The 25,579-nt window shown below is 62.9% G+C and overlaps 1 protein-coding gene across 7 annotated transcripts in view; it reads left to right on the top strand.

Annotated features, from left to right (window-relative positions):
• The window catches only part of FOXP4 (forkhead box P4), a 53,791-nt gene extending 28,523 nt beyond the window's left edge, over positions 1-25,268 (top strand). For 2 of the 7 annotated variants that reach the window (XM_036413743.2, XM_036413745.2), the window contains exons 3-18: positions 5,659-5,754; positions 11,438-11,560; positions 12,033-12,119; positions 13,580-13,727; positions 13,870-14,083; positions 14,312-14,416; positions 15,142-15,229; positions 16,202-16,285; positions 16,399-16,606; positions 16,698-16,774; positions 17,565-17,666; positions 20,423-20,473; positions 21,086-21,207; positions 22,468-22,534; positions 23,039-23,208; positions 23,465-25,268. In XM_036413743.2, the coding sequence (XP_036269636.1) occupies positions 5,659-5,754; positions 11,438-11,560; positions 12,033-12,119; positions 13,580-13,727; positions 13,870-14,083; positions 14,312-14,416; positions 15,142-15,229; positions 16,202-16,285; positions 16,399-16,606; positions 16,698-16,774; positions 17,565-17,666; positions 20,423-20,473; positions 21,086-21,207; positions 22,468-22,534; positions 23,039-23,208; positions 23,465-23,612 (1,890 nt within the window). In that variant the 3' untranslated portion in view covers positions 23,613-25,268. The remainder of the gene's footprint in view (positions 1-5,658; positions 5,755-11,437; positions 11,561-12,032; positions 12,120-13,579; positions 13,728-13,869; positions 14,084-14,311; positions 14,417-15,141; positions 15,230-16,201; positions 16,286-16,398; positions 16,607-16,697; positions 16,775-17,564; positions 17,667-20,422; positions 20,474-21,085; positions 21,208-22,467; positions 22,535-23,038; positions 23,209-23,464) is intronic. The other 5 variants (XM_036413746.2, XM_036413747.2, XM_036413750.2 and 2 more) reach the window with 5 other exon arrangements.
• Positions 25,269-25,579: the final 311 nt, after the last annotated feature.

The raw sequence follows: 25,579 nt of genomic DNA, 5'->3' as shown, positions 1-25,579 counted from the left end.
ATGGAGAGATCAGCAGATTTCTCTTCTTTGTTTGGGTTTTGGAGGTGCCCAGATGAGGCCCAGTTGTGAAGAAATGTAAGCTGCTGTGGGGCCTTGGGCCTTCTTTTGCATGTTCTGGGTCTCACTGGCTCAGCTGTAGTTTGTTAGGTAAGTTTAGAATTCAAAGGACCAGGCCATTCATATGCAAAAGCCTCTGCACTCAGCTGGGATAGGGCTGAGCCTCAGGGCAGAGAAAACAGTAATGGTTTCCTGTCAGCCCTGCCCTAAGAGGCCCTTGGTTCTCAGTGTCCCACAGTAATCACGGCAAGCACCTCTGAGAGAAAGCCACCTTTGAGTTTCACACACTGCCAGACAGTCCAGTTTCTCCCCATATGAGTCTGGGTCCCCAGTGTCTTGCCCAGAACTGGAGTTCAAAATAGTTGGGAGCCTTTGTCTCCCCCCTGATTGAAAAAGCCAGCCGCATACTAAGTTGCCAGCCCTCTCCGCGCGAGCACTCCTCCATACCTCTGTCTTTACTTCCTCAGCTCCTCTGAGTCTCAGTGTGCTTTCTCTTTGCTTCTAGTTGTAGAATTTCCACTCAGCCAGCCTTCCTGTGGTTCTGGATGATGTCCATTTTGTCTTTTAGTTGTAGTTTTGAAATTGTTGTGCGTGGCAGCAATTTAGGTGTTTACTTATGCCGCCATCTTGGTTTCTCCCCTCCCAGTTTCTTTTTTTTATTTTTTATTTATTGACTTGAGAGAGAGAGAGAGAAACATAAATTTGTTGCTCCACTCATTTATGTATTCATTGGTTGATACTTGTATGTACCCTGACCAGGGATTGAACCCATAACCTTGACATAGGGGATAATGCTCTAACCAACTGAACTATTTTGCCAGGGCCATGGCTCCCAGTTTCTGCCCTGAGCCCCCTCTTCCTCCTTTCCCCTGGATTTCCCATGGTGGCTTCTCCCTGGTGTGGCATTCTAAATCCTTTTCCTGCCCAAAGCCGTGTTTGGATACCCATGGCCCCAGGGAAGGGAACCTGAGCCCCCCTTTCTCCTAGAGATTCCTTTCTTGGTCTTCCCTTGCCACCTCAACCAGCTTCTCCTTCCTTCACACGCAGGCCGCTGAAACACTAGACGGCTGGGGGAGGGGAGGCAGATTCTCAGGCCTCACTGACTGCCCGAGATCCCAGGGCCCCTCCGGGTGGGGGGCTGGGCAGGCGGAGGTGTCTGGACTCTGCTTCCTGGCGGTGGGACCTTGGGTTTCAGTTTCCTTGTCCGCAGGGGAGACAGTGACACCTGCCCTACCCAGCTCAAGGTTGTGAAGCTTCAGCTAAATGTTGGTGGCAGGGCTTTGGAAACCACCAGGCACTGTCCAGATGCCAGCTCCTAAGCTCCGTGTCAGCCTGTGCCTGCCTCCCACGTTCCGCCTGGACTGAAGTGACTTTCCCCAGCGTTCCTGCCGGGTGCTGGAGGCCGGGGCCCAGAGACAGCTGACACCTGTGCTTCCAGGAGGCTGCGACCTGGTTGGCATCATCAGAGAAAGTGGGGGCTGGCCCTAGCCGGTTTGACCCCGTGGATCGAGTGTCGGCCTGCAGACCGAAGGGTCCCAGGTTTAGTTACAGTCAGGGGCATGTACCTTGGTTGCAGGCTCCTCCCCGGCCCAGCCCTGGCCCCGGTCAGGGAACGGGCAGGCAGCAACCAACTGATGTGTTTCATTGATGTTTCTCTCTGTCTTTCCCTCTTTTTTCCACTCTCTCTAAAATCAATGGAAAAACATCGAGTGAGGATTTTTTAAAAAATAAGGTAGAGAAAGTGGGCTGGATCTGTTAGGGTGCGGCCTTCATTTCCCACATCCCTGGGAGGTGGGCAAGCCAGTGACGAGTCAGACCCCAGTGCCAGCAGCCAGTGTGGACGCCAGCACCTGTGTCTCCGGGTGCATGTGACTCGGCTGGGCCTCTACAGCATCTCAGTCCCGCTGATCCCCGGGGGGCTCCCTGGAGGAGGGCTTCCCCGTGGAGGTCTGGACGTGGGCTGAGGACAGAGGCAGGAGTGGAGCGGCAGTGCAGTGCCCTGATCTGGCAGTGACATGCCCAGGCCACCCAGAGAGGGCAGCTAGGACCCATGCCGAGGGTCTGCCCATTACCCCCTCCCCACGCCTGCCTGGGTGCCTGCAGGTGATGTTTAGTGGTATCCACACACCCTAATCTGGGTCAGGGCAAAGTACACACATGACCTTGTGTAGGTCACTGTCGCCTTGCCACCTCCCATCACAGGGCGGCCATGCCCACGAGGGAAGGAAGGAGAGGATGAATGAGTGAAGGGTCTGGAGGAGTCCCGGCCCTGATGACCTCAGGGCTTCTCCTCCTGCCCCCAACACAGCTCGATGTTCTGCCCCCGGGAATGGCGAGGTCCCCCGGCGCACAGGGTCGTTTCACTCTGCGGAGTGCGGGTCGCTGTGCTCGGAACCCCCTCCAGGGCCGTGGCTTCCCCAGGCAGAGAGGCCTCCTCGGGGCTCCGGTCCCGGGGCCACCTTCACTCAGGCTCTGACAGGCAGCCATCGTCTCTCCAGCATCCAGCATGGTCCCCGGCACACAGCAGGCGCTCCAAAACAGGAAGGAAGAGGGAGACGTCGGGAGGGACCGCAAGGCCTAGGTCTGATCTGGTCTCAGCGGGAGGCCCTGGGGGAGGAAGGCCCGGAGTGAGAGGGGCCGGAGCGGAGTGAAGGGCCTGGGATAGGGCTGGCCCACGAATGAGATTGCGAGCCCACATCCCTTTCCCAGTAAATCCTGTAATTTCATGCTCCAGGGGGCCACAGAGTAAGAGAGTCAGTGGGGAGTAAATCCAACGCCCTGGCCACTCCCCCTACCAGAAGACCCCAACTTCCCCTGGAATCCCCCCAGCCCCCTGGACCAGGGTGTCCGGGCGCTCCTCTGAGCCATCCTCTTCCTCACCTTGTCCCTGGACCCCTCGACCCCCCACCTTCGGAGGACAAAGAGCATTTGTCCAACCTATGTCCTTAGAGCTGGAGGGGTCTCACAGCAAGGCCGGCAGGGGCTCCTTCCTGATGATCCTCAGCCTCTCCCTTCCTCCCCCCACCCTGCACGCACCCCCTTTGCACGGCCTCATGGAGCCTGTGCCTCGGGAAGGTCAGACTTCCACGTCTAAGAAGTGACTTTTTTTAAAAATATATTTTATTGATTTCTTTTTACATAGAGGAAGAGAGAGGGATAGAGAGTTAGAAACATCGATGAGAGAGAATCATCGATCAGCTGCCTCTTGCACACCCCCTACTGGGGATGTGCCCGCAACCAAGGTACATGCCCCTGACCGGAATCGAACCTGGGACCTTTCAGTCCGCAGGCCAGTGCTCTATCCACTGAGCCAAACTGGATTCAGCAGAAGTGACTCTTGACGAGAAGAAAGCCCAGGCCACGAGCCCTGGCGTGAGGTCCGGGGAAGAGACAGGTGTGGGAGGCCGGGTCTGGGGGGCTGTTGAGGAGCCCGCCTGTGAACCCCAGGTTTGCTGGGGAATACATTCCCATAGGCTCACCAGTCTGTTTAAATGCCATCCTAAGGTAAACGGGGTTCAGCCTCGGGGGAGACTCCGGGCTGGCTGCTGCTCGCTGCGGGATGGAAGGGCTGCGAGGGGGTGTCCATGTGCTTGGTCACAGCGGCCGCGAGGGAAGTGTTTGGGGAGGGACCAGTGTGTATGCGTGTGTCCCTGTCCCTGTCCTCTCCTACCCCCCAACCCCGGGTCTTATCTGCTGGTGCTGGTGCTGGGGTAGGAGTGAGGGCAGACGTGTGTGTGCGGGGGGGGGGGGGGGGGGGGGGCAGGGAGCCACAGGTGGGCACCAGTTGGTGAAGAGGCTCGACGGGCAGGAGACGGTGTGGGAGAGGCTGAAGGAGGGAGGGAGGGAACGGAGAGCTTCAGAAGGGAAGGGGCAGATGCTTGGCGAATGCCAACAAAGGAAAGCAGTCCTTTAATTCCCCTCGCACTTCTGAGCTGGGCAGCGTCCCAGTTTTGCAGGGCAGGAGACTGAAACGCAGAAATGGAACAACTTGTCCAAGGTCACACCGCTGCTAATCACACTGAGATTCTAACCCAGGTCTGCCTGATGCCGGAGGCTCCCCCATCCTCCCCGCCAGGGGCCTGGACACAGCAGCTCTGGCTCCCCAGGAGGCCTCTGGGAAACCGGGAGCACACAGGCTTTGTGCTTCTGGAATGTGGATCGGGGCAGGTCCCCACATCCCTGGCCTCTGAGAGGAGGGCGGGGTGCAGGGCCTCGCTGACCTCATGAAGAACTTCTCCCCTGACCCCTCGCTGCGCCTTCCGACTTCTCAGAGCCCATGTGCCCACTCCCCAGGCCCACCGCTGGCCGAGCTGCTCCTCCTGCAAGTGCCACGCACTTCCCACGCGCGTGACTGCTGGCTCAGAGCCCACAGCCACCATGGCCTGCAGGAGCTGACTGCAGTCCGTGTAGCTCACTGGCACCTCACACCCACGGCAGGACCTGAATTCCCTCAGTGCCACGGGGCCCTGCACCCAGACCCCCTGGACTCAGAGAGCCACCAAGTGCACACCCTGAGCCTCGGGGGGTTCTGACCCAAGTGAATGCCACCCCGGGGCCCCTGGGTCCAGCACACAGGAAGGCGGTTGGCCTCGGAGCCAGGCCTCTTGGCCCCCAGTCCCGACGGACACCTCCTAACTGTGTGGACTCGGGCAGGTCACTTAACCTCCTGGAGACTGTCTGTCGCCTCATCTGCAAAATAGGGCCGGTCACCCCTACCTCACAGCCTCGCAGGAGAGCGTGAGATGCAGGCCGGCCTGTGGAGGGGAGCAGAGTGTGCCGGCCCAGAACACGCCACTGTGGCAGATGGGTTCTGTAGGCTGGTTCGTTTTAAGAAACAGCAGCCCCGGGAGAAGCTCTGAAAACCAAGTCCCGAGTGTAGGGATGTGTGTGCCTGAAGGAGACCTCCCTTTGGGAGGATGCTTTTCCGTTGCACCGGGCCTGCCCTCGCTGTCCGGGGAGAAGGCCTGGGCTTCAGTCTGCGAAGCCACAGCCACCTCCCCTGTTCCCCGTGCTTCTCCTGGGACCCTCCTAACGGACTCCACCCCCAACTCCACCTTGTGTCCGTAGCTGAAGGAGGTGTTGAAGGTGACGGGGTTTCTGGGTCTCTCCCCTGTATACAGGAAGCATACGTGCTATTAAACTGCAATGTTTTCCCCCTGTTAATCCGCCTGGTGTTACTTTGGTTGTTAGTCCAGCCACAAGAACCTGAAGGGAATAGTCTTACCTCCCAGACACCTGTGAAGCGCCTGGCGCATAGTAGGTGCTTAACAGATAGTTCCTATGACGCAGGCCCTGACTCTGCCCCCCTTGTGTGACCACGAGGGCAGCAAATCTCGCCAGCTTCCAGAGTGAGTCCCTGCAGGCTCTGACCCCTCCCTGACTCCTGTCCGTATACTTACCCCCCAAGCCCAAGTGGACCCCTCATTCCCCTCTTTCACCCCCAAGACCCTGACCTTACCCTGACCTCCTCCCCTTTCCTACCCCACACTCTCCCTGAATCCTGGGCCCCACGGACCGCACAGCCCTGCCGCCCACAGGCCCTGCACCCACAGTGCAGCTCAGGCAAGCTCAGCTCAGGCACGCTCCCGCCCTGTCTTGCAGGCTCTCCAGGTCGCCCGGCAGTTCCTGCTGCAGCAAGCCTCGGGCCTGAGCTCCCCCGGGAACAATGACAGCAAGCAGTCCGCCTCCGCTGTGCAGGTGAGGAGGGCGTCCCTCTGGGCCGGCCGGGCCGGGGCCAGGTCAGAGGGTGGGCTTGGCAAAAACAAGGCCGGTGAGTGGCAGCTGCTGGAGGGAAGGGCCAGGCCCTGTGAAGAGACTTGCACTTTCTGTCTCACCTCCACCTGATCCCAGGCCCGCCTCTGCTGGGCCTGTGTCTGCGCTCAGATCTGCCTCTGTCCCCTGCGAGGCTTCCTCTTCCGCGGCCTCGGGGTCACTGCTCAGGTTTCTCTTTTCTCTGTGCGGCCACCCGGCCTGTCCCTTGTGACTCCCCCCTTCCCAGGCTCTCCGTGGCTGAGGTCACCAGGTCTCCCCCCTAATCTCTCACCCACCAGTTCTCTCTCGGTCGCCCCGAGTTTCCTGTCTCTTGATGACTCTCTGTCTCTTTTGTTTTCCTTTGCACAATCTGCCCTTTTTCCCTCTCTCCCTCCCCCCAACCTGCTGGCCCATCTGGCTGGGTGGGGGAGGGGAGGTCTGGTGGGGGTGGGGGGTTTAGCCTGGCCTTCTGTTTACCTTTTGTGTCTCAAAGAACTTGGGAGAATCGCCCGTCCGATTGTCCAAATCCATCCCGGGGTGGGTCACTGCTCGGGCAGCCCTGTCTCCACCCCCCCCAACCCCTCCCCCCTCCCAACCCCTACCCCCTCCTAACCCCTACCCCCCTCCCCAACCCCTACCCCCTTCTCAGCAACCAAGCTTTTTCGCTCCCTCACCCCTCCCCACAGCAGCGGGAAGGCTTGGAATTGGGGAGAGGATTAAGCGGGGCTTTGAAAGGAAGTTTATCTAAGGGAGGAAGGCTGAACTCCATCCGAAGCACGCAGCTCTGGAGTCTGGGGGGCGGGGTGCTGAGGGAAGGAGGGAAGCGAGGGGGGCAGGATGGAGGATGGGGTGCGGGGTGCGGGGAGAAGGACCCAGGACTGGGTTTTATGTAAAACAAGTTCATGTTCAGAAAGTGCTTTGAAGAAGTCCAGTGTGCCCGACAGTTGTGGGGCCTTCGCTGGGCCCTGTTTTAAAAGTCTGGAACCTGATGAGACTGCCCTCAAGGGGGAGGAGTTGGGCACAGAGGGCTTCTGGCCTGGGTTGCTGGGGACACCCCCTGGAAAGCCAGGATTGGGGAGAGAAGCTCTCAGGCCCCGGTGGTGTCAGGGATAGGGATCCCCCTCTCCAACTCCCAGGGTCCGAGGTGGTGGTTCTCAGTCCTCCCCGCCCTGGACCAGCTAGCATCCCTTCTGAGAACAAAGAAAGGTAGGCTGGAGAGAAGGAATGTCCCCCAGTCCGGAAGGAAGGGCTGGCTGAGGAAGGAGGAGCTTCCTGGGAGTGGGCGGGACTGAGGTCAGGCCCAGGGAGGACTCCGCGGTGTGAGGAGCAGGGGAGCTGAAATAGTGAGAAAGGGAGGCTGTGGGGTTTTTTTTTGGGAGACCCCCTTCCCTAAAATGAGAGCGGTCCAAGGATGCCCTAGAATGAGCAGCAGAGGGACAGGGAAAATGAATCTTGGGCCTTCTCTCTTGCCTTCTTACTCCCAGTGATGGATCAGTTCACTCATTCAGCAAGTACGGTCACACCAGCAACAGATACTTACAGAGGCTTACCCTGGGGCAGACCCCACGTGCTTTATAAGTAGTGTCTCACTGATCTTCTCACTCCCATGAGGTCCATGTTGCATTAGCCTCATGTTGCCAATGAGGAAGCCGGGGCCCAGAGACGTTAAGTAACTTATCCAAAGTCACACAGCTAATCGGGCTATTTCTGGGGCTTCTGTTCCCCGTGGGGGTCCAAGGCCCAGAAATAGCTTTTCTGTGGGGGTTTAGGGGAGAGTGAGTAGAAACATGCATTTTGCTGATTTGGAGCTCAACTGAAATGAAGGGAAATGAATAAGGTCCGTGGCAGCCCCTTTCCCGGCTCCCCCAACACTGTCCCGGCTCCCCCCAACACTGTCCCGGCTCCCCCAACACTGTCCTGCTCCCCAACTCAAGGTGGGGTTCCTGCTCACCTCCCCTCTCAGCCACGTCCACCAGCCCCCTCCCAGGCCAGCTTCAGACCAGTTTCCAAAACCATCTTAGTTCTCCAGCTCCAGCGTGTGCCCAGGCCTGGACGCCAGGCACGGCGAGGTCAGGTGGGGGCAGGGAGGGGGCGCAGCACAGGTAGCTGGGAGTTTGGGCAAACGGAGGTCAAGGCCGGACCCTAGCTCTGCCAGCCTGTCTCATCTTCTCAGCCCCTAAGGCTCGCCCTCCTGCCATTTCTACAAGTTCCCCTGTCCCACCCTGGCTTTTTTTGTTGTGATTCAGCCCAGAGCTAGTCTGAGGGCTTCCTTCTGGTCATACGCAGGGGAATTTAACCTAGCCTGTGGTTGGCAAACTGCGGCTTGCGAACCAACTGGCGGCTCTTTGGCCCCTTGAGTGTGGCTCTTCCACAAAATACCACGGCCTGGGCGAGTCTGTTTTAAAGAAGTGGTGTTAGAAGTTTAAGTTTAAAAAATTTGACTCTCCAAATGAATTTTAGTCATTGTACTGTTGATATTTGGCTCTGTTGACTAATGAGTTTGCCGACCACTGACCTAGACTAAGCTCTGGCCTAGTCTCCGAAATCACCCAGGGACCCCGGTTCCCACACTTCAAAGGCCGAGTCTGGGTCCTTGATTGGCACAAATTGCATCCATCCCAGCCCCCAGCGGCACTTCCCCGTGTCTCCACCCTGAGTCCAGCCCAGCACACTGTAATCATGGCGGCCGAGGGCTCTGGGGGGCATGGTCCCTGGGCGCGGGGCTGGAGGCAGCTGTCAGCAGCCAGCTCAGCCGGAGTCCCCCTGCCAGGCTTTGGTGAGCATGCAGCCACCCTGGCCACTCTCCAGCTGTGACTCACGGCTTTGCTGAGCTGACTAGCCCACGGTGGCCATCTGGACACATCCCCGCCTGGTGAGTGGTCCATGGGGACCCAGGAGAGCTCCAGCTCAGAGCCCCAAGGGGCGTGACGGGAGGTGGATGGGTCAGCCAGTTCAGGAGGTCCGTATGTGGCGGCCGCCTTGCAGACCTTTCTTGGCCCTCTTGGGCCACCTTAGAGACAAGTACGCAGAGATAATCCATCCTGATCTCTCTCTGCAGACACCTCTCCAGCTGCAGCTCAGCCACGTGGCAGGACGGCAGGGGCTGGGGCGGCCTTCCAAGGTCTCTCTTCCCCTCCCCTGCCTCTGCGTGGGAAAGCCCCGAGGAGGGAAGGCCACATCCTTTCTTGCATGCTGCTCCGTGACTCACCCCTGGGGCCTGGAGAGACCGGGTGTCTGCTCTCAGCCTCCCCTGCTATGGCGCAGCTCTCGCCGCGATGTGAATGGGAGGCTCACTGCTTTGGTCCTAAGTGACCCCGGCCACCCAGTGCCTCTGGGGGCCCCTTCAGTACCTAAAGTGCAACAGTGGAGAAGGGAGAAGGAAAGGAAACCAGAAAAAGAAAATTCAGAATGTTTTCTTTAAGTAGTTGTTTCTACAGTTGTATAGAGTTCCATGACATACAAACCCCTTCTCCCTGCCCCTTCCGCCCTTGTCCCAGGCGGCAGGGCCGGTGGTTTAACTTCCCCAAACCCCAGCGTTCTCAGCTGTAAAACGGTAATGACGGTGATACCCTCCTCCCGGGCAGGCTGCTGTGAAGAGTCAGGGAGATCGCACTCATTAAGGGCTTAGCCGAGTGCCTGGCCCCTAATCCACAGCCAGCCACGGCCTCCTGTGCAGTCTGGGGCGGCAAGGTGGGCAGGTGTTCCGAACCCCAGGGAGAGCACAGGGCAGGCGAGGCTTGGCGATCTCAAAGGTCAGTCAGTGTCAGAGACAAGACCCTGCCCGGGTCACCTGACGCAGAACTCTGGGCTGCTGAGCCCAATACCGCCGGGTCCCAGGGGAAGAGGAGAGACAGGCCGGGTGGCTGCTGCAGGGTTACACGGGCTGGTCTGCAGGGGGTGGGCCTGGGTCACCATCTGCCCCTCCTCGGGTCCCTCCGAGAGTGAGGACCAGGACCCCATGCAGCCTGGCGGTGGCGTCTCTTGTGGTACAGGGTGAAGGGGGAGGCGGGTCTCAGGATCTCAGCCCCGTCCGCCTTCAGCTCCTGGGTGCTCCGCGTCCACAGTCTCTGCAGTGCTGACCAGCCCTGCTCCAGGGTAAGGCAGGCAGTGTGGATGGGGAAGGCCCGGGAGCCATGGAGTACACAGACCTGGGCTTGCATCCCATCCTGCCCCTTAAGGCTCCTTATAGAGGCCCCTGGAGCCTGCCTTCCCACAGGAGGGCCCTAGTTAAAGAGCCAGGCGGTGCCTCTCTGGGGATGTCTGCAGAGATGGCAGGGGGAAGGGGGAAGCCCAGGGCTGGGCTCGGCCACTCGAGCTGGGGGCAGTGGGGCTTCCCATGTTTGCCCTACACCCCCTGGTTGCTTCCCTGCAGGGGAATTCACTAATCGGTGGCTTAGGCTGAGTCCTACCCCTGCCCCAGGGATCCCAAAAGGAACCGACTCTTCCTCCCCTGACTCCGCCCCCATGGGACCAGAGGGAGGTCACAGGGGCCAAGACAGTCCCTGAAGGCCTCTCTCTGTACCCCTCCCTTCCTGCTACAGGGCTGCAGAGGGGCCCCGTCTGCCAGGAAAGGTGTTTCAGCTCAGAGCAAACCCCAGGGAGGACCGCTGTGTGCCGGGCCCTCTGCTGGGCCCTGGGGTGGGAGGTAGGGAAGAGTCTGTGCACTGTCAGAGGGAGGAGTGGGCAGGCCGCCGGGCGGGCACCTGTTCTGTGAAAGGCATGAAGGCGCTCCTACAACCTGGGCCTCCCTGGCCGTCACTCCGCCAGCCTGGGGGCTCCGGGCAGGCAGGGCTGGGAAGAGATGTCGCTACTGCTTCTCCCTGCACCTTTCTCTGTAGCTGGGTCCTCTGGGCTTCCGGAGGCCTAACCCAGGACAGGGGACAGGAAGCTACTCAGAGAACCCGACACGTCCCGGTGGGAAGGAGCCACCTGTTACAATCCAGTCCCTGTCTGACGTTTGAGGAAACTGACGCGCCAGAGAGGGCCGGCGGCTTGCTGGGGGTCACACAGCAAGTTCAGCGCAGGGCTAGGAGGGGGAGCCTGCCTCCTGACCGCTGCCTGGGCTCTTTCCACCCGCTGAAGACAAAACTGCTCCTACACACCCAGGGTGGCACCCTCGGGCCCCGGTGTGTGCCCTCTGCACACGTGTGCTGGAGGATGTGACGTGTGTGTGCCAGCGCCCAGGGCTCCTGCCCCGAGGGCCACCTTTTGAATCCTCCTGGTGGCTGCCGCTGCCCTCCCGGCCAGGCCCACCTCACAGTGTCGCAGGGGAGAGAGCAGAGTCGGGCGTGGCGAGCTGAGCCTCTTGTCACCTTCCTGCTCCGGAGTGAGCGCGCTTAACAGGCAGCCTGGGTCGGCACCTCTGGGTGCCAGGCTTTCTTCTGAGGGTTAACCCGTTAGTCCCGCGACAGCCTTCAGGGGCAGGCACTGTTGCCGCCTCCGTCGCACAAACGAGGACACGGAGCCGGTCCCTTGTCTGAAGAGACCCAGCGAGTCGGTGGCAGAGGCAGAATGTGAGCCCAGGCCATCTCCCTCCGGAGCCACTCCCCGTGCTGTGGGTGGGCCTTGGGTGCCTGCGCTCCCCGGAGCCGGGTGGAGGGGAGCAGGCTGACGGGGCCCAATCCCGCAGGTGCCCGTGTCGGTGGCCATGATGTCGCCGCAGATGCTCACCCCCCAGCAGATGCAGCAGATCCTGTCGCCCCCGCAGCTGCAGGCCTTGCTCCAGCAGCAGCAGGCGCTCATGCTCCAGCAGGTGAGTCTGGCCCCGGGGCAGCTGAGACGCGGCCGCCGTGCCTCCCCCCCAGGTGTGTTTACTGCCAACACCACGGAGTGGCAGAAAACCAGAGAGACTGCTCAGGCCGGACTGATCTGCATTCCTCCGGGGCAGTGGGGGGAGGTCTGAGATCAGGCCTCTCAGCGAGCAGCGCCTTGGCCCACCTGCCCCCAGACCCCCGGGACATCCCGGCTCCTGGCACCCTGACCTATTCGGGACCCACCCAGAGGCAGGCCAGACTGGGCGGTGCGGGATGAAGCTCCCCCTCTCCCTTCTCCACTCACGGAGTCTCTCTCGGCAGAAGTCTCCCTGCCAGGCTCCGTGTCCCACGGCCCCAGGCAGGCTCCCCACTCCTGCCTGCAGGAGCTGGGCCACCACCGGGCTGGGGTTGCTAAAGTCAGCAGCCAGCTGACCCTGCTAACGCACTCTGCCCCCCTCGCCCCCCCCCCAGCTGCAGGAATATTACAAGAAGCAGCAAGAGCAGCTTCACTTGCAGCTCCTCACCCAACAGCAGGCTGGGAAGCAGCAACCCAAAGAGGTAAGGGGCTCGGGCAGGGCCTGCCCATCCCCTGCACCCCGCCTCTCCTGGCCGGAGGCTGGGAGTCCCCGGGTGGTTTGGGAGAAGTGCCTGGTGGGCACAATGGAAAAGTCTGGAAAGGCCTGGGGGGGAGAGGGCAGGGGGCTCCCATTTCTCCATCGCCCTTCCTCCCCCTGGGTCCTCTCCTTGCTTGTGTTGTTGGTCAATCAGAGCAGGACGGCAGAGCCCGGGGTCATCTCTGCTCATGCATGTAGACACGTGTAAAGAGTGTCACATGGTCCACACGCATGACCAGTTGCCAGCTGTCATGCCCTCTTCCTGCCCACTTGTCTCTTCTTGACCCCGCACCTGAGTCCTCCTCTCTGGTCCTGAGGCTCTTTTAGTCGCTCAGCAAACCACTTGCCCCTGCCCCCCCAGCACCACCCCAACTTCTGTTCCTTCTTGTAACATCCGGCTCTGCTCTCTCCTTAGAGCTCTCTAGTCTACACCCCTGCCCCTCTGAGCCCCAGTGCCTTCTGAGCTTCCATAGCGGGCCCCCTGCCCCGTCCTCCCTCTCCCAGGCATGTGGCTCCCTCTGGCCGGCCACACCACACCCAGGTTCTGAGCTGCCTCTTCCCGGAAGGCTGCCCTCTGGCTCCAGTCATTCCCCCAGGCGTCAGCTCCCCCTCAGGGGTCCTGTCATGGCTGCATTCTCTGCATTATCTCCGGCTGGTTTATTGCCCCGCCAGCCCCCACCCCGGGGCAGGCAGGCAGGCAGAGAGGCCCCTGCCTCCCCAGCACCCAGGATGGGCTTGGAACACTTGCCGACAGCCTGGCTTGTCAGTGCCTGTGTGAAAACTGAAGGGGGGGCGGGGCAAGCGAGAGCACCTGCGAGTGCCCCAGCAGCGGGGAAAGGACTGTTCCCTGAGCCTGGGTCCTGCTGACCAGCTGATGCTGGTCTTTCCAAGTCCCGCCAGACTGTGATGCGCTGTGTCTGAGAAGCGAGAGGAGGTGGGAGGTGGAGGGGAGAAGGCCCCTCCTCGTGATCAGAGGGGGGCACCCGGGCATGTGGGAAGGGTGCCTGCCAGGCAGGAGTGGCCCCTGGAGCCTGACAGGCTCATCGATCATTGTGATGAGAGCGCCCCCGCCCCCCCAGGCGCGCACAGCTGCGGTGCGGGAGCCGGAGCAGGCGCTAAGCAGCAGAAGGAGGGAGGCGGAGCGGGGAGGCGTCGTGCTGCGCGTCTGAGCCTGGCTGTGTTTGCGCGCCTGCGTGCGTGCGTGCATGCGTGTGTTTACTGCGAGCAGGCATGCAGCCCTATGGAAGCTGGGCCGGGAGCAGAGACGCCGCGGCCTCGGACACCGCGCCCACAGCCCCAGGGGCTGAGAGGCCCTGGGAGGGGGTGACCGCAGGGTGGGGGCCAGACGGCGCGCCGGAGGCTAATGGCACCCCTCTCTGCACACCCCCTCGGCCCCCCCACCAGGCGCTGGGGAACAAGCAGCTGGCCTTCCAGCAGCAGCTCCTGCAAATGCAACAGCTGCAGCAGCAGCACCTGCTCAACCTGCAGAGACAGGGGCTGGTCAGCCTGCAGCCCAGCCAAGCCCCGGGGCCCCTCCAGACCCTCCCACAAGGTGAGTGGCCCGCCCCCCTCCCCCAGCCCTGCCCACGGCCCTCCGTGCACCCAGGGGCTGGCTTCCCCTGCTTCCCCAGGGGGGAGATGGGAAGGCTCCCGTGTCCCTGAGGCCCTGCAACCTCACCCCCCCCCCCCCACAGCGGCCGTGTGCCCGACAGACCTGCCGCAGCTGTGGAAGGGCGAGGGTGCCCCCGGGCAGCCCGCCGAGGACAGCGTAAAGCAGGAGGGGCTGGACCTCACTGGCACGGCCACCACCGCTACCTCGTTTGCCGCCCCCCCCAAAGTCTCGCCCCCGCTCTCCCACCACACCCTGCCCAATGGACAGCCCACTGTGCTCACCCCTCGGAGAGACAGGTACTGGGACCTTAGGGAGAGGTGCTACAGACTGGGACACTCCCGGGGGCCCCCCGGGACGGCGCATGTTGTGGGGGCAGGGAGGGAGGGGGCGCTCAGGCACCTGGGAGTGTGTCTGGGTTTCTGGGGAATCTGTGTTAAAAACAGACACGCCACCAGCAGGGGAGCTGGGGCAGGGCTGCTGGGGTCTTCAGGGTCCCTGACGGCCCCCTTTGTCCCCTCCCCCAGCTCCTCCCATGAGGAGACCCCTGGTTCCCACCCTCTGTATGGACACGGAGAGTGCAAGTGGCCTGGCTGTGAGACCCTGTGTGAAGACCTGGGCCAGTTTATCAAGTAGGTGTTGTCACCCCGCTCTCCTTCCCCCCAGCCCTCCCCCTCCAAGGAGCCTTTCCGTTTTCCCTGCCCCCCGCCTGCCCCCCACCTTCAGCCCCCAGCTGGACCTAGTTCCCCTGCCCTCTGTCGCATACCTTTCCTTCTCTCCTACCTGCCTGCCCAGCCTGAATTCCCCAGCCTCCCCCCCCTCCCAGGCTGCACAGCCCAGCAGGGGGCGGGGGGAGAAGAGAGGCCTCCCCCTCTCCCGCCCTCCCCCAGCTCCAGCCCCCAAGAGTGATGGCCGGGAGACAGGCCTGGCCGGCCGACAGGCCTCCGCCGGGCAGGAGGCAGACAGGCGGCTGGCAGCAGGCGGCCAGCTGCCACTGCCGTGCCAGGCTCTGTCACTGACTGATTAACTCCACTGTCTCCCAGACCCTTGCAGCATCAGGGTCAAACAAATTGTTTTCACGCTTCGTCAGAGGTTTACTTAATTAGTTCATTTGCAATTAGATCTCTCTGTAGCCGGGGTTTTAGCAAAGACATCAAAGGAGGGTGATGAGAAGGCGGCTTCCTCCTCTGCCCCGTCCCCCCCACCCCTCTCCCTTCTTTGTATCTCCGGGCCTGTCTGCTTTCCAGGCTGTGCTGTGGGCGGGCTCAGAGGATGGGATGGGAGGGTGGTGACAGCAGGAAGCCCAGGGCCAACTCTCTCTCCCCCGCCCCCCTCCTCCTCCCCCCCCCCCCCGAAGACACCTCAACACGGAGCACGCCCTGGACGACCGGAGCACGGCCCAGTGCCGGGTGCAGATGCAGGTGGTGCAGCAGCTGGAGATCCAGGTGTGGCCCCGTCCCATCTCCCCCCCACCCCCACCCACCCACCCACAGCACTGGCTTTCCAGGAGGGGGGTGGGGAGGCTTCTGAAGGATCACGTGGTCAGAGTTAGCATCTTTTGTTTCCTAGGTCCTAGTTACCATGGTTCTGAGGTGAGGGCCGCTGGACTCTGAGGGGGAATGCAGGGTCAGGCGGGGACCTGGCCGCCGGGAGGTCCAGAAAAGAGGCTGGTGGTGGTACAAAGGGAAAGCGCCTTCCTGGCCAGCACACAGAGCACGTGCGTCGTGCGGCCCCGAATGTGTTGCCCGTATAACTCAGGGAGTCCCCTAAACAGCCCTGTGTGGGGGTACAGTTTAGCCCCGCTGGACAGGAAGTGGCCGCAGAGAGGGGGAGCAGCTGCCCCTGGCCAAGCAGTGGCGGGCGGCACAGCCGGGATCGGCACCGCGGCAGCCTGGCTCCCGAGCCTCAGCTCCGTCGTAGGAGAGGCTCCTCCGGCCAGGCCGTCAGGCAGCCGATCAATACTCACTCGCGCCCAGGGCAGAGGGCCCTGCCGGGGGATGCGGTGGCGAAAGATCCATTGAACTTATGAATGGGGTGAATGGATCATTCATCTGCTCCTGTGTCTCCATTCAGCGCACGAGGACCCTCTCACGCACACCAGGGCCATGGGACTTGGGTGTTGTTCAGCCGGCGCCTCTGCCTTCCTTGGGGAGGAAAGGCGTGTGCTGTTGGGAAGAGGGCCCCTGCCTGGTGGGGAGCCGGAGCCTGGGACACGCCGTCCGGAGGAGAAGCGAGGGGTCCCCTGGCCTGGCCTCGAGGGTGTGAGGGGCCAGAGAGGCAGGGGCCAGGGGGAGCTGGGGTGCTGAGGGGGGGGAGGCGAGTGGTGGCCCGGAATAGAGGCTTCCTGGGAAGTCTGGTGGACCAGGAAGGAGGAAAAGGGCCTGGCTGCTCACCCCCGGCTTCTGCACCGCCCACAGCTTGCCAAGGAGAGCGAGCGGCTGCAAGCCATGATGGCCCACCTGCACATGCGGCCCTCCGAGCCCAAGCCCTTCAGTCAACCAGTGAGTGCCCCCCCTTCCCGCACCTTCCCGGAGCCCTCAGCCGTCCCCCCACCCCCCGGCCCTCTGGACCCCCGCCCGCCAAGCGGGTCTCAGCGCCTGCCCATTGCTCACAGCTGAACCCAGTGTCCGGCTCCTCCTCATTCTCCAAGGTGACCGTGTCTGCAGCAGACTCGTTCCCAGACGGCCTCGTGCACCCCCCCACCTCAGCTGCTGCCCCCGTCACCCCGCTGCGGCCTCCGGGCCTGGGCTCTGCCTCCCTGCACAGCGGGGGCCCCGCCCGCCGGAGGAGCAGCGACAAGTTCTGCTCCCCCATCTCCTCAGGTAAGGGCTGTGGGCGTAGCATTCCCCTACAAGCTGGGCCCCCCCCCCCCAAAAAAAAATGGCTACGCCATCCTTTGCCTGTCTCCCCCAGAGCTGGCCCAGAACCACGAGTTCTACAAGAATGCAGACGTCCGGCCCCCCTTCACCTACGCCTCCCTCATCCGCCAGGTGAGCAGGGAAGGCGGCCAGAGGGGGTGGGGCATGGCACGCAGGCAGCACCCGGGCCTGGGGTCCCAGCTCCCAGGAGGACCCGGGGCCAGGGACGTGACTCTCCCTCAGGGCTGTCCCCTCCCGCTCCCCCACATTTCCCTTCTCAGCTGCAGGTCTCACATAGATGCTGGTCACGTGACCATCTCTCTGGGAGCGCACACTTTTTTTTGCTGCTGATGTTCACTGTATTCATTCTCTCATTTCCATGTACACACACTGCATGTGACTGTTTACTAATAGACTGTGGTCACTCTTAGTCGGCTTCCTGTCTCCTCCCTCTCTCTCTCTCTCTCCCTCTCTCTCTCTCTCTCTCCCTCTCTCTCTCTCTCTCTCCCTCTCTCTCTCTCTCTCTCTCTCTCTCTCTCACACACACACACACACACACACCATCTCAGAGACTGCCCTTTGCCCAAATTCGGATAAATTCCAAACAGCCCCCGCCCCTAGATGTCTCTCCTGAGAACGCTGCTCTCGTCCTCCTCCAGCAGGGGCCTAGCAGCCATTTCCCTGCAGAGAAGCCGCGTGCCCCTTGCCCCAGGGCGTAGCTCTTGAGGCCTGTGCCCCTCCGTGGCTGGGCTGGAACCAGCCGGCCCTGCTCAGGCCCCAGGAGACTCACCCTCCCACCCACGGGCTCCGCAGTGGGTCTCCCCTCTCGGTGAGTCAGCGGCCAGGCAGAGAGAGAGAGAGAACACAAGCCGGGGACCCTTAGAGGCCCAGGCTGAGGGTCTCTGCTCCTTCCTCGCCACAGGCCATCCTGGAGACCCCCGACCGGCAGCTGACCCTGAATGAGATCTATAACTGGTTCACCAGGATGTTCGCCTATTTCCGAAGAAACACTGCCACCTGGAAGGTGAGGCATGCCCCCCCTCCCCCCGGCCCGGGGCCCCCGTCACCCTTGACATCACACCCCTTTGGGACTAAGGCTGCCTGACAGTCCGTCCCCTCAGAGAGGGGCTCCGAGGGGCCATGTGCCCCTCCACCCGCCTCTTCGGAGCCGTGGATGCTCTTTCACCGCCTCCCTTCAGCCGTGTGCTGCCTTCCTTCCGGGGAGAAGCCCTCCTCCAGAGTGCTCCCCCGTGGGCCCTTGCTGTGGGGCCCCCAGGAGTCAGCGGTGCCTGAGCCTCGGAGGGAGGCCTGGGTTCCATTCACAGGAGGCCCCAAGGGTCCGGATACCTTGGCTAAAGGCACATGCTCTGAAGTTCAGGATGGAGTGGGGGTGTAAGGGGTGCCAGCCTGGCCCAGACACGTGGGCGGAGTGAGACCCGTGGACTGTATACACTGGGCCACCAACACAGGCAGTCGCACACTCTCCCCAGCTCTGCCGTCAGCTGCGGGGAAATGATTGTCTCCATCCAATTAGTCATTTCCACACCTTCACCTCATAAAGAGTTTTCCTGAGGGACCAGAGGCAGGCAAGGGAGGGACCCTAGGAAAATAGGACACTGGGATGTGTGCTGAGCTGCTAAGCTATTTGTTTCTCTGTAGCCAAGGTGGTCTGTATGTCTGTGAGCGCGCGCACGCGTGTGTGTGTGTGTGTGTGTGTGTGTGTGTGTGTGTCTGATGGGTGAGAAGATTCGGGTCTTGGCAGCAGAGAGTTGGGGGGGGGGGGGAGGGAGGTGCAGGGAAGGAAAGGGGAGTGTTGGGTCCTATGGGCAAGTTGAGACACCTGAGGAGTCCCTAACCTTACTTGGATCCCTGGCTCTTGGGTCCCCCTGCTGGCCAGTGCAGAAACTGCAGTTAAACAGGTTACCTCCCCCCCATCCCACCGGGTTTCAACAAGTGTCACTGAGCCCCCTCCCTCCCAGCACCCAGGACCTGGTGGGGTCAGGACTGGGTGGGGTCTGCACCGGGCCCAGCCTTCTCTGCCCTGGGAGTGTGCTAAGTGCAATAGGAGATACTGATCTTCCGTATCCCATGCCCAGTTCCCAAAGCCTGGGTGAGACACTATGAAGCTGTGATTGGCTACTAGTGATGTCATTTCCTGCCAACCACAGTCCTGCCCTCTCTCTCAGCCAGCAGGGCCTTCGTGGGGCCCTCCCAGGGCAGTCTCCAACCTCCAGGCCAGTTGGATATTGGGTTTGGTCCGTCATAGGGTTCTATTCGATTCATTACAGTTATCACTAATGCTTACTTCGATATTGCGTATTGACCTTATGCCTTTGGGGTGGCGCAGTGCAGGGCCTCACTCCCATGAGACAGTCTCTTCCTTGGGGACAGAGTGCCACTCCCCCCGCTCCTCCTTTTCCTGTTCCCGCCTAACTGTACCTCCTCCCTGCGGTTTTTACTCTCCTTTCTCTTGAGCTCGGGAGGAGCTGGTTCAGGTGACTTCCTTAAACCACTGGATGATTGTCATGCAATGCCCCAACTCCCTTGGCCTCTCATGCCACCTCCACCCGTCACCCGGCCTCGGCCATCCCAGAGGCGTGTCTCTCTCCAGTCTTATCTCCTTCGCCCCGCCCCCAGCCCAGGTCCCAGCAGAGAGCTGGACGGGTGGGTCACCCTCCCAGCTAGTCAGGCTCTGCGGTTGCTCCTGCCGCCTGGGGCACTGCTGGTGCCCGCCTTGTGGCACAGAGGACTTCATCTTGGCGTGAGGTCCACTCTGACCTTCCACTTCATTCGTGTTACCTGGGAAACGCACCCTGTCTACACCCAGCTCTTTCCCTCCCACCTTCACCGTCCGCCCGTTTCTCTCCCCTGGAGGTCCCTCCTCTTCTCAACTCTGTCAGCCTCCTTTTCTCCTTCCTCCCACCCCCTCTGGCCCCCTCCTGAGACGCTGTCCACTTCAGACCAGGGCAGAAGGGTCGGGAGCCGGCGTCGGCCAGGCCAGCTGCCGTCCATCGGGGACAGAGCAGCCATCTGCCAAGCTGACGGTCCTCCCGGCCCTCCCCCTGTGTCCGTCCCCTGCCGGGGCCCGTGTTGTGGACTCGTCCCTTTGTTTACGCGGCCCCCGCCAGACCCCTCAAATTGCCGTTAATGTTTCAGCGTAACGAATTAGTCTCTCATCACGAATCAGGCTTCGAAATGAGGGAAAAAAGCCCCGGTGAGGCCATCCTCGGAAATTGGGGTCATTCTCATTTGCAAAGCGGAGGATCGGAGCCCCGTAATGCGGGCAAATTTATTCCGAGGCAGGAGCCCCGGCGTGATTAGGCCCTTTGTAATTATCGCTCCGAGAGATTCCACTCCAGCCGCCCGCCTCCCTCGTGGATTAGCAAGCGAGTCGGAAAAATACACAGGATTTAATTAGAGGCAAATTAAAATTGGTAATGAAATCGGGCCAGTTGCAAGTGGCAAGAGTTGGAAGGGAGAGGGGGAGAGGGGCTCTCCAGGGGCACGGGCTGCCCGCCCTGCCCGCACTCTTCCCCGTTTAGAAATGTAAAGAGGAGACAAGACGGGGACGGGGGAGGACAGGTAACGGGCTGGGACGGCTGGGGGGGGAGGGGTGTGGAGCTGAGACAGAGGGCAGGGACTGGACGGAGGGATGTGGGTCGGGGAGGGGGTGGATGAGGGCCCTAGCCCAGGCTCCCACGGCGTGGGAGGGGGGGAGGGGAGGGAGACAAGGAATTGGGCCAAGCATCCCCACCTTCACCCAAATGCCCTACAAACCAGATGACCTCAATTCCAGGAGTTATTCCTGCAGGAGGAGGTGGGAGTGACAAGGTGACTTTTCCTCTCTTCTCTCCTCCTGCCTCCCGGCAGCTAAGCCCACACTCTCCTTCCTCCCTGTTTGTGTCGGCGCGCATGTATTAGGCCTCTGCTGTATGCCTCATGCACACAGCCCCACGCCTGGCTCCCACCGGCCCAGAGGCGGGGAGCGGCTGCAGCGAGGGCTCCCGAGTTATTCCCAGAACTTAGAAAAGCCAAATGGGAATTCTGAGGAGAGGTGTCCGGGCTCACTGAGCAGCCAAGGCCAGAGCACACCCTCTGGATGGTCAGAGCCCCCAGTACCAACCACACGCCTGACTCAGGACGATGGAAGAACAAGGTGTTACTGACTGCCTCGCCTGCAGTTGGCAGACAGAGTTTTCCAGGACTTGGCGGGAAGAAGGGAGGCAGATACCGGAAGGGGCTGTGGGCCGGGAAGACACTGGGAGCCCCTGGCTCCAAGGGGAGGGCCTCCCAGCCCCTGTGGCCAGGTCTCCTCTCACGGCCCCGCCCCTGCTGGTCCCTGGGCGAGGGCGGGTGGGACGGGGACTTCCTCACCCGGGCAGAGGCGGGCCCGGCCAGCCGGCATGCCGCCCGAGCACCTGCCCCTTGCCGCTGCCCCCCCAGAACGCCGTGCGGCACAACCTCAGCCTGCACAAGTGCTTCGTGCGCGTGGAGAACGTCAAGGGCGCCGTGTGGACCGTGGACGAGCGGGAGTACCAGAAGCGGAGGCCGCCGAAGATGACGGGGTACGTGGGCCAGGCCCGTGCAGGGCGCCCCGCCCAGGGGGCAAGCGTGGGGCGCCCGGCTGAGCGCAGGCCGTACGAGAAAAGGGTGCTGGAGCTCGGGGGAGACCGGAACCTGGGGACGACTGATAGGAAGCGGACGTGTATGTCTTACTCTGCCCTCCCTCTGACTGAGAGAGGGACCAGACGGGCATCTGGCACTGGCAGGCAGCAGAGACCCCCAGGAGGCATGGCCGGAGCTGGGAATGGGCAGGTGCCAGTCAGTGTGGCCGTTGGTGTGCCGGCTGCCAAATTCAGATCCACCCTCCCCCCATCTTGTGACAGGAGGAGCCAACAGAGGTGCCCAGGCCCCACCTCTTCACTTAGCAGAAAAGGGGGCCCAGAGAGGGCAAGGGGCTGGGGCAGGTCACACAGCAGATCCGTGGCAGAGCCGCGTCTGTGACCGCCCCTCTCTGATCTTCACTGCACCGCGTTTTCCGTGAAACAAGGAGGCGGCAGCTGGGGATCCAAACTCCTCCACAGACACCCCCCAGGGGCCACCTTCTGCCTGTGCCTCTTGGCCCCGAGACCAGGGTGGGAGGGGGAGAAGTCTGAGGCAAGTTAGATGGGTCTCTGCATGGGTCCTGTTTCCCTCGAAGAATCCTCCTGGGACCAGAGCCGCTCCTCCCCAGGCGGCGGGGGGCTGGGGTAGGGTCGGCACCAGACCCTCCGCAGTGCCCCACGTGCCAGCCACCTTGGCATCTTCACGTCTCAGTACCCACTCGGAGTCAGGAGACCAGGGTTCGAATGACCTCTCACTGCTGTGTGTCCCCGGGCCACACCCCCACCCTCTCTGTACACGGGGCGGTCACTGTGGACGAGCCCAGCGCGGAGGCCTGCTTTCCCTCGGCAGTGCCGGGCACCGTGCTGGGCGGAGGCCTTCGGTGTGTAGCAGGTGGTGCTGGCTGAGCATGTGCCGTAGGAGACGTGCCGTAAGGTGGCCGGAGCGGGTGGGGTTCACAGATACAGGCCTGTCGAGGCTACCGCATGGGCCTCGCTGGACACGGGGGCATCTAGACCAGAGAGAAAAGGGGCCGGGACGCCCGGTGTGCGGATGGGCACTGGGTGGGAGCCGGGTTCCGGAGCCTGTGAAGCCCAGCCCTCCGGAGGGCTCCGCAGACCACGCTGCGGGATAGTGAACAGGAAGCGAACGGGCCTCAGTCAGGGTGAGTGCGAGGGCGGAGCTGGCGCCTGAAGGAGCCCAACGCTGCGCCTCCCCCGCAGGAGCCCCACGCTGGTGAAGAACATGATCTCGGGCCTCAGCTACGGAGCACTTAACGCCAGCTACCAGGTGAGCCAGCTACCAGGTGACCCGCCCTTCCCGGAGCCTGCCCGCTGCTCCCCGTCCCTCCTGTCCCCGGTTTCCCTCCCACACCCCGGCCCGGAGGGGACCTCCCTGCAGGGGCCTCTGGAGGAGCAGGGGAGGAGGAAGAGAGGGGGGGCGACTATCTGAGGGGCCAAAACCCAGACCCTCTGCCCACCCCCTCAGCTGCATGGGGCGGGCTCTGCTGTTAGGACCGGGCCTGGGAGGGCAGGGAGGGCCGGGGCGTCGCCAGGGTCTCCCTCCTGGGCTTGTCCATCAGGAGGTCCTCTGTCTCCCTGAAAGGGGCCAAGCCAGGCCCAGGCCACGGCAAAGCTGGGAGGGAGGAGGGCAGGCCAGGGCTCAGAGGTGGAGATGGGGGGGCGGGGAGAAACGTGCTGCCAGGGTAGGTCTGCCAGCGGGGCCAGCTCTGGCCCGCAGGCTGAGGAGGCTCCAGGTGAGGAAGTGACAAACCCTGCCTCCCCGCACCTGCAGGCCGCCCTGGCCGAGAGCAGCTTCCCCCTCCTCAACAGCCCCGGCATGCTGAACCCCGGCTCCGCCAGCAGCCTCCTGCCCCTCAGCCATGACGACGTGGGTGCCCCCGGGGAGCCTCTCCCCAGCAACGGCAGCAGCACCCCGCCTCGCCTGTCCCCGCCCCAGTACAGGTGAGCACACAGCCTGGACCCGCGCCCCCCCACTGGGCCTCTCCTTTCCCTCCTCTCCTCCTGCCCTTCCCCCCTTCCCCTGCACCCTCTCCCCACTTTCCCTCTCCCCCTTACTCTCTCCCCTCCCTTTCCTTTGACATCCACCCCCAGGGGCTCCGGTGGGGAAGAGCCGTGGGCAGCCCGCTGGGCCCTGAGACTCTGGGTGAGGTTTCAGCGGGGCGGGCCGCCCCGTGCCCACACGGCCCCTCTGCCACAGCCACCAGGTGCAGGTGAAAGAGGAGCCGGCGGAGGCGGAGGAGGACAGAAGGCCCGGACCCCCGCTGGGCCCCCCCAACCCCGGGGCCGCGGGGCCTGCCGAAGACAAGGACCTGGAGGAGGAGCTGCCTGGAGAGGAACTCTCCTAAGGGCCTCGAGGGGCAGGCAGGACGGGGTGAGACCCCTCCTGGAACCCGGGCCCCTCTTACCCCCACTCCACAGCCCCCTCAAACCTCAAGGCACTTCCAGGACCCAGATGGGGGCTGGACCAGCAACTCCCCATGTGGCCTGACTGACAGACGCAAAGGGCAGGGACGTCCCGCCTCCCCGCCCCCCTAAGGAGAAACGGGAGCCCTGGTCTGGGCCGCAGAGGACAGGAGGGCCCAGGCCCCTCCTCACTCCCTCCCCGCCACCAGCAGCAGCCGCGCCGGGCCCTCCCCACCAGCTCTCCGGACGGCCCGCAGCCACGGAGACCGCGGGCGGGCGGGCGAGGCGGCCGCCCCAGGCCCAGGGCCCCTCGCACCCGGCTCTGGCCGTTTTTTTCTAGCCAGAGGCCCCCACTCCCCCGTCTGTGCCCCCTCCCACCTTCTCCATACTGTGAAGAAAGAGTTCTCCACCCGATGCCCACCCCGCCCAGGCCTGGGCAGAGGAACTGAAGCTGCCAACCGCCCCCAGAGGAAGCCAGCCCCGCGGGCTCCCACCCAGAGCCACAGCCGGGCCGCACCAGTGGGAGCAGGGCCCCTGGCCGAGGCCCTCCTCCCGACCTGACCGGGGACCCAGGCTGCCGGGGCCTCTTCCCGTTTACTGGCCACCTGCCCGCCCGCCCGCCCGCCATCCAGGGAGCACAGGAAGAGTCCGTGCCAGGCGGCCTTTTGGACACGGGGCCCAGGACGGGAGCCCAGCCATCCGGAGGCCAGGGGCATCGGGGCAGAGGTGGTGCCAACCGCCCGCCCGCCCGCCTGTCACGGGACTGACTGGTGGGGTTAGTTTGGCAGCTGCTGTGACCCAGCAGGTCACCCCGCCCCAGCTCCAGGGCACCATTGCAGCCCCCTCCCGCCCTCCCCTTCCTCTCCCCTCCCCTCCTCCCCCCTCCCAGTTAAACGGATGACCAAAGACCTTTCTTATGCCAGAAGCAAAAACCAAAACTTTTTGTTGGCTTTTTCCTTTGTCGCCTCCTCCTCCTCCCCCTGCTCCTCCTCTGCGCCCACCGGCCCCAGGCTGGGAAGCCTCCCTCCACTTAAGTTATTGTTTTAAACCAAAGTTTACAGTGTCTGTTGGTGGCCAAGACCCTCTCCCTCCACCCCTGCCCCACCCCCCTGAGGACCCTGGGGCTCGGAGGGGGCTGGGGCCCTGCCCCCCTCCCCTCTGCTCGTGCCCAGCCTGGGAGAAGGGAAGGGCAGGGCGGGAGGGGGCCGCCCTCAGCCCCGCACCCCCCCGGGCAGCGGGCACAGAGCCCCCGTCCGCCCCTGGACTGCTTCCCGGGGCTGCAGACCCCCCTTTAGGACCAAGTCCCCGTCGCGCTGGGAGTGGCTTCCAGCCGAGGAGCTGGAGAAAGCCGCACTCTCCACAGACCCCCTATGGGGGCCCCGACCGAGGCCCAGGCCTGGGCGTGCTGGACGCTCAGCACCCAGGCCGGGCCCCTTTGCTGAGAAGACTCTTTGGACTCTTTCCCCGAGAAACCCCCACGTACGCCCCTTCACAAGCACCCCTCCCAGAGGCAGGGCCCCGCCGCCCCGCCCTGTGTACTCCCCACCTGTGTTTCGTTTGACCAGCACAGAAATATTAAACGTCCTCTGTACACCCGGCCCTCGTGTGTCGCCAGGCGAGGGGGGTGTGGCGGTCTGGGGGGCAGAGGGCACCAGCCGGGCAGCAGGGGCCCAGAGGGGGCTTGGGCCCGGGCACCAGCCAGCCACCGTACCGCAGGGCCTTCCTTCCCCGCCCCTCCTGCCCCCTCCTCCATGCACCGTCGGGCAGTCCCTAGTGTTTCCTTTTGAGCCAGATGCTCCCCTTCCTTCTCTCCCAAAGCCACGCTCGCCCCAGCGGCTTCCTGGGTGTGAAACGCCAGTTCCTGCCAGGCGTTCTCAGCAGGGAGTCCCGCTGCAGCACCCTCCCCTGG

Source organism: Pipistrellus kuhlii, unplaced genomic scaffold, assembly GCF_014108245.1.
Source record: "Pipistrellus kuhlii isolate mPipKuh1 unplaced genomic scaffold, mPipKuh1.p scaffold_m20_p_5, whole genome shotgun sequence".
Classification (NCBI taxonomy): Eukaryota; Metazoa; Chordata; class Mammalia; order Chiroptera; family Vespertilionidae; genus Pipistrellus; species Pipistrellus kuhlii.
This window is presented reverse-complemented; position numbering and strand designations above follow the sequence as displayed.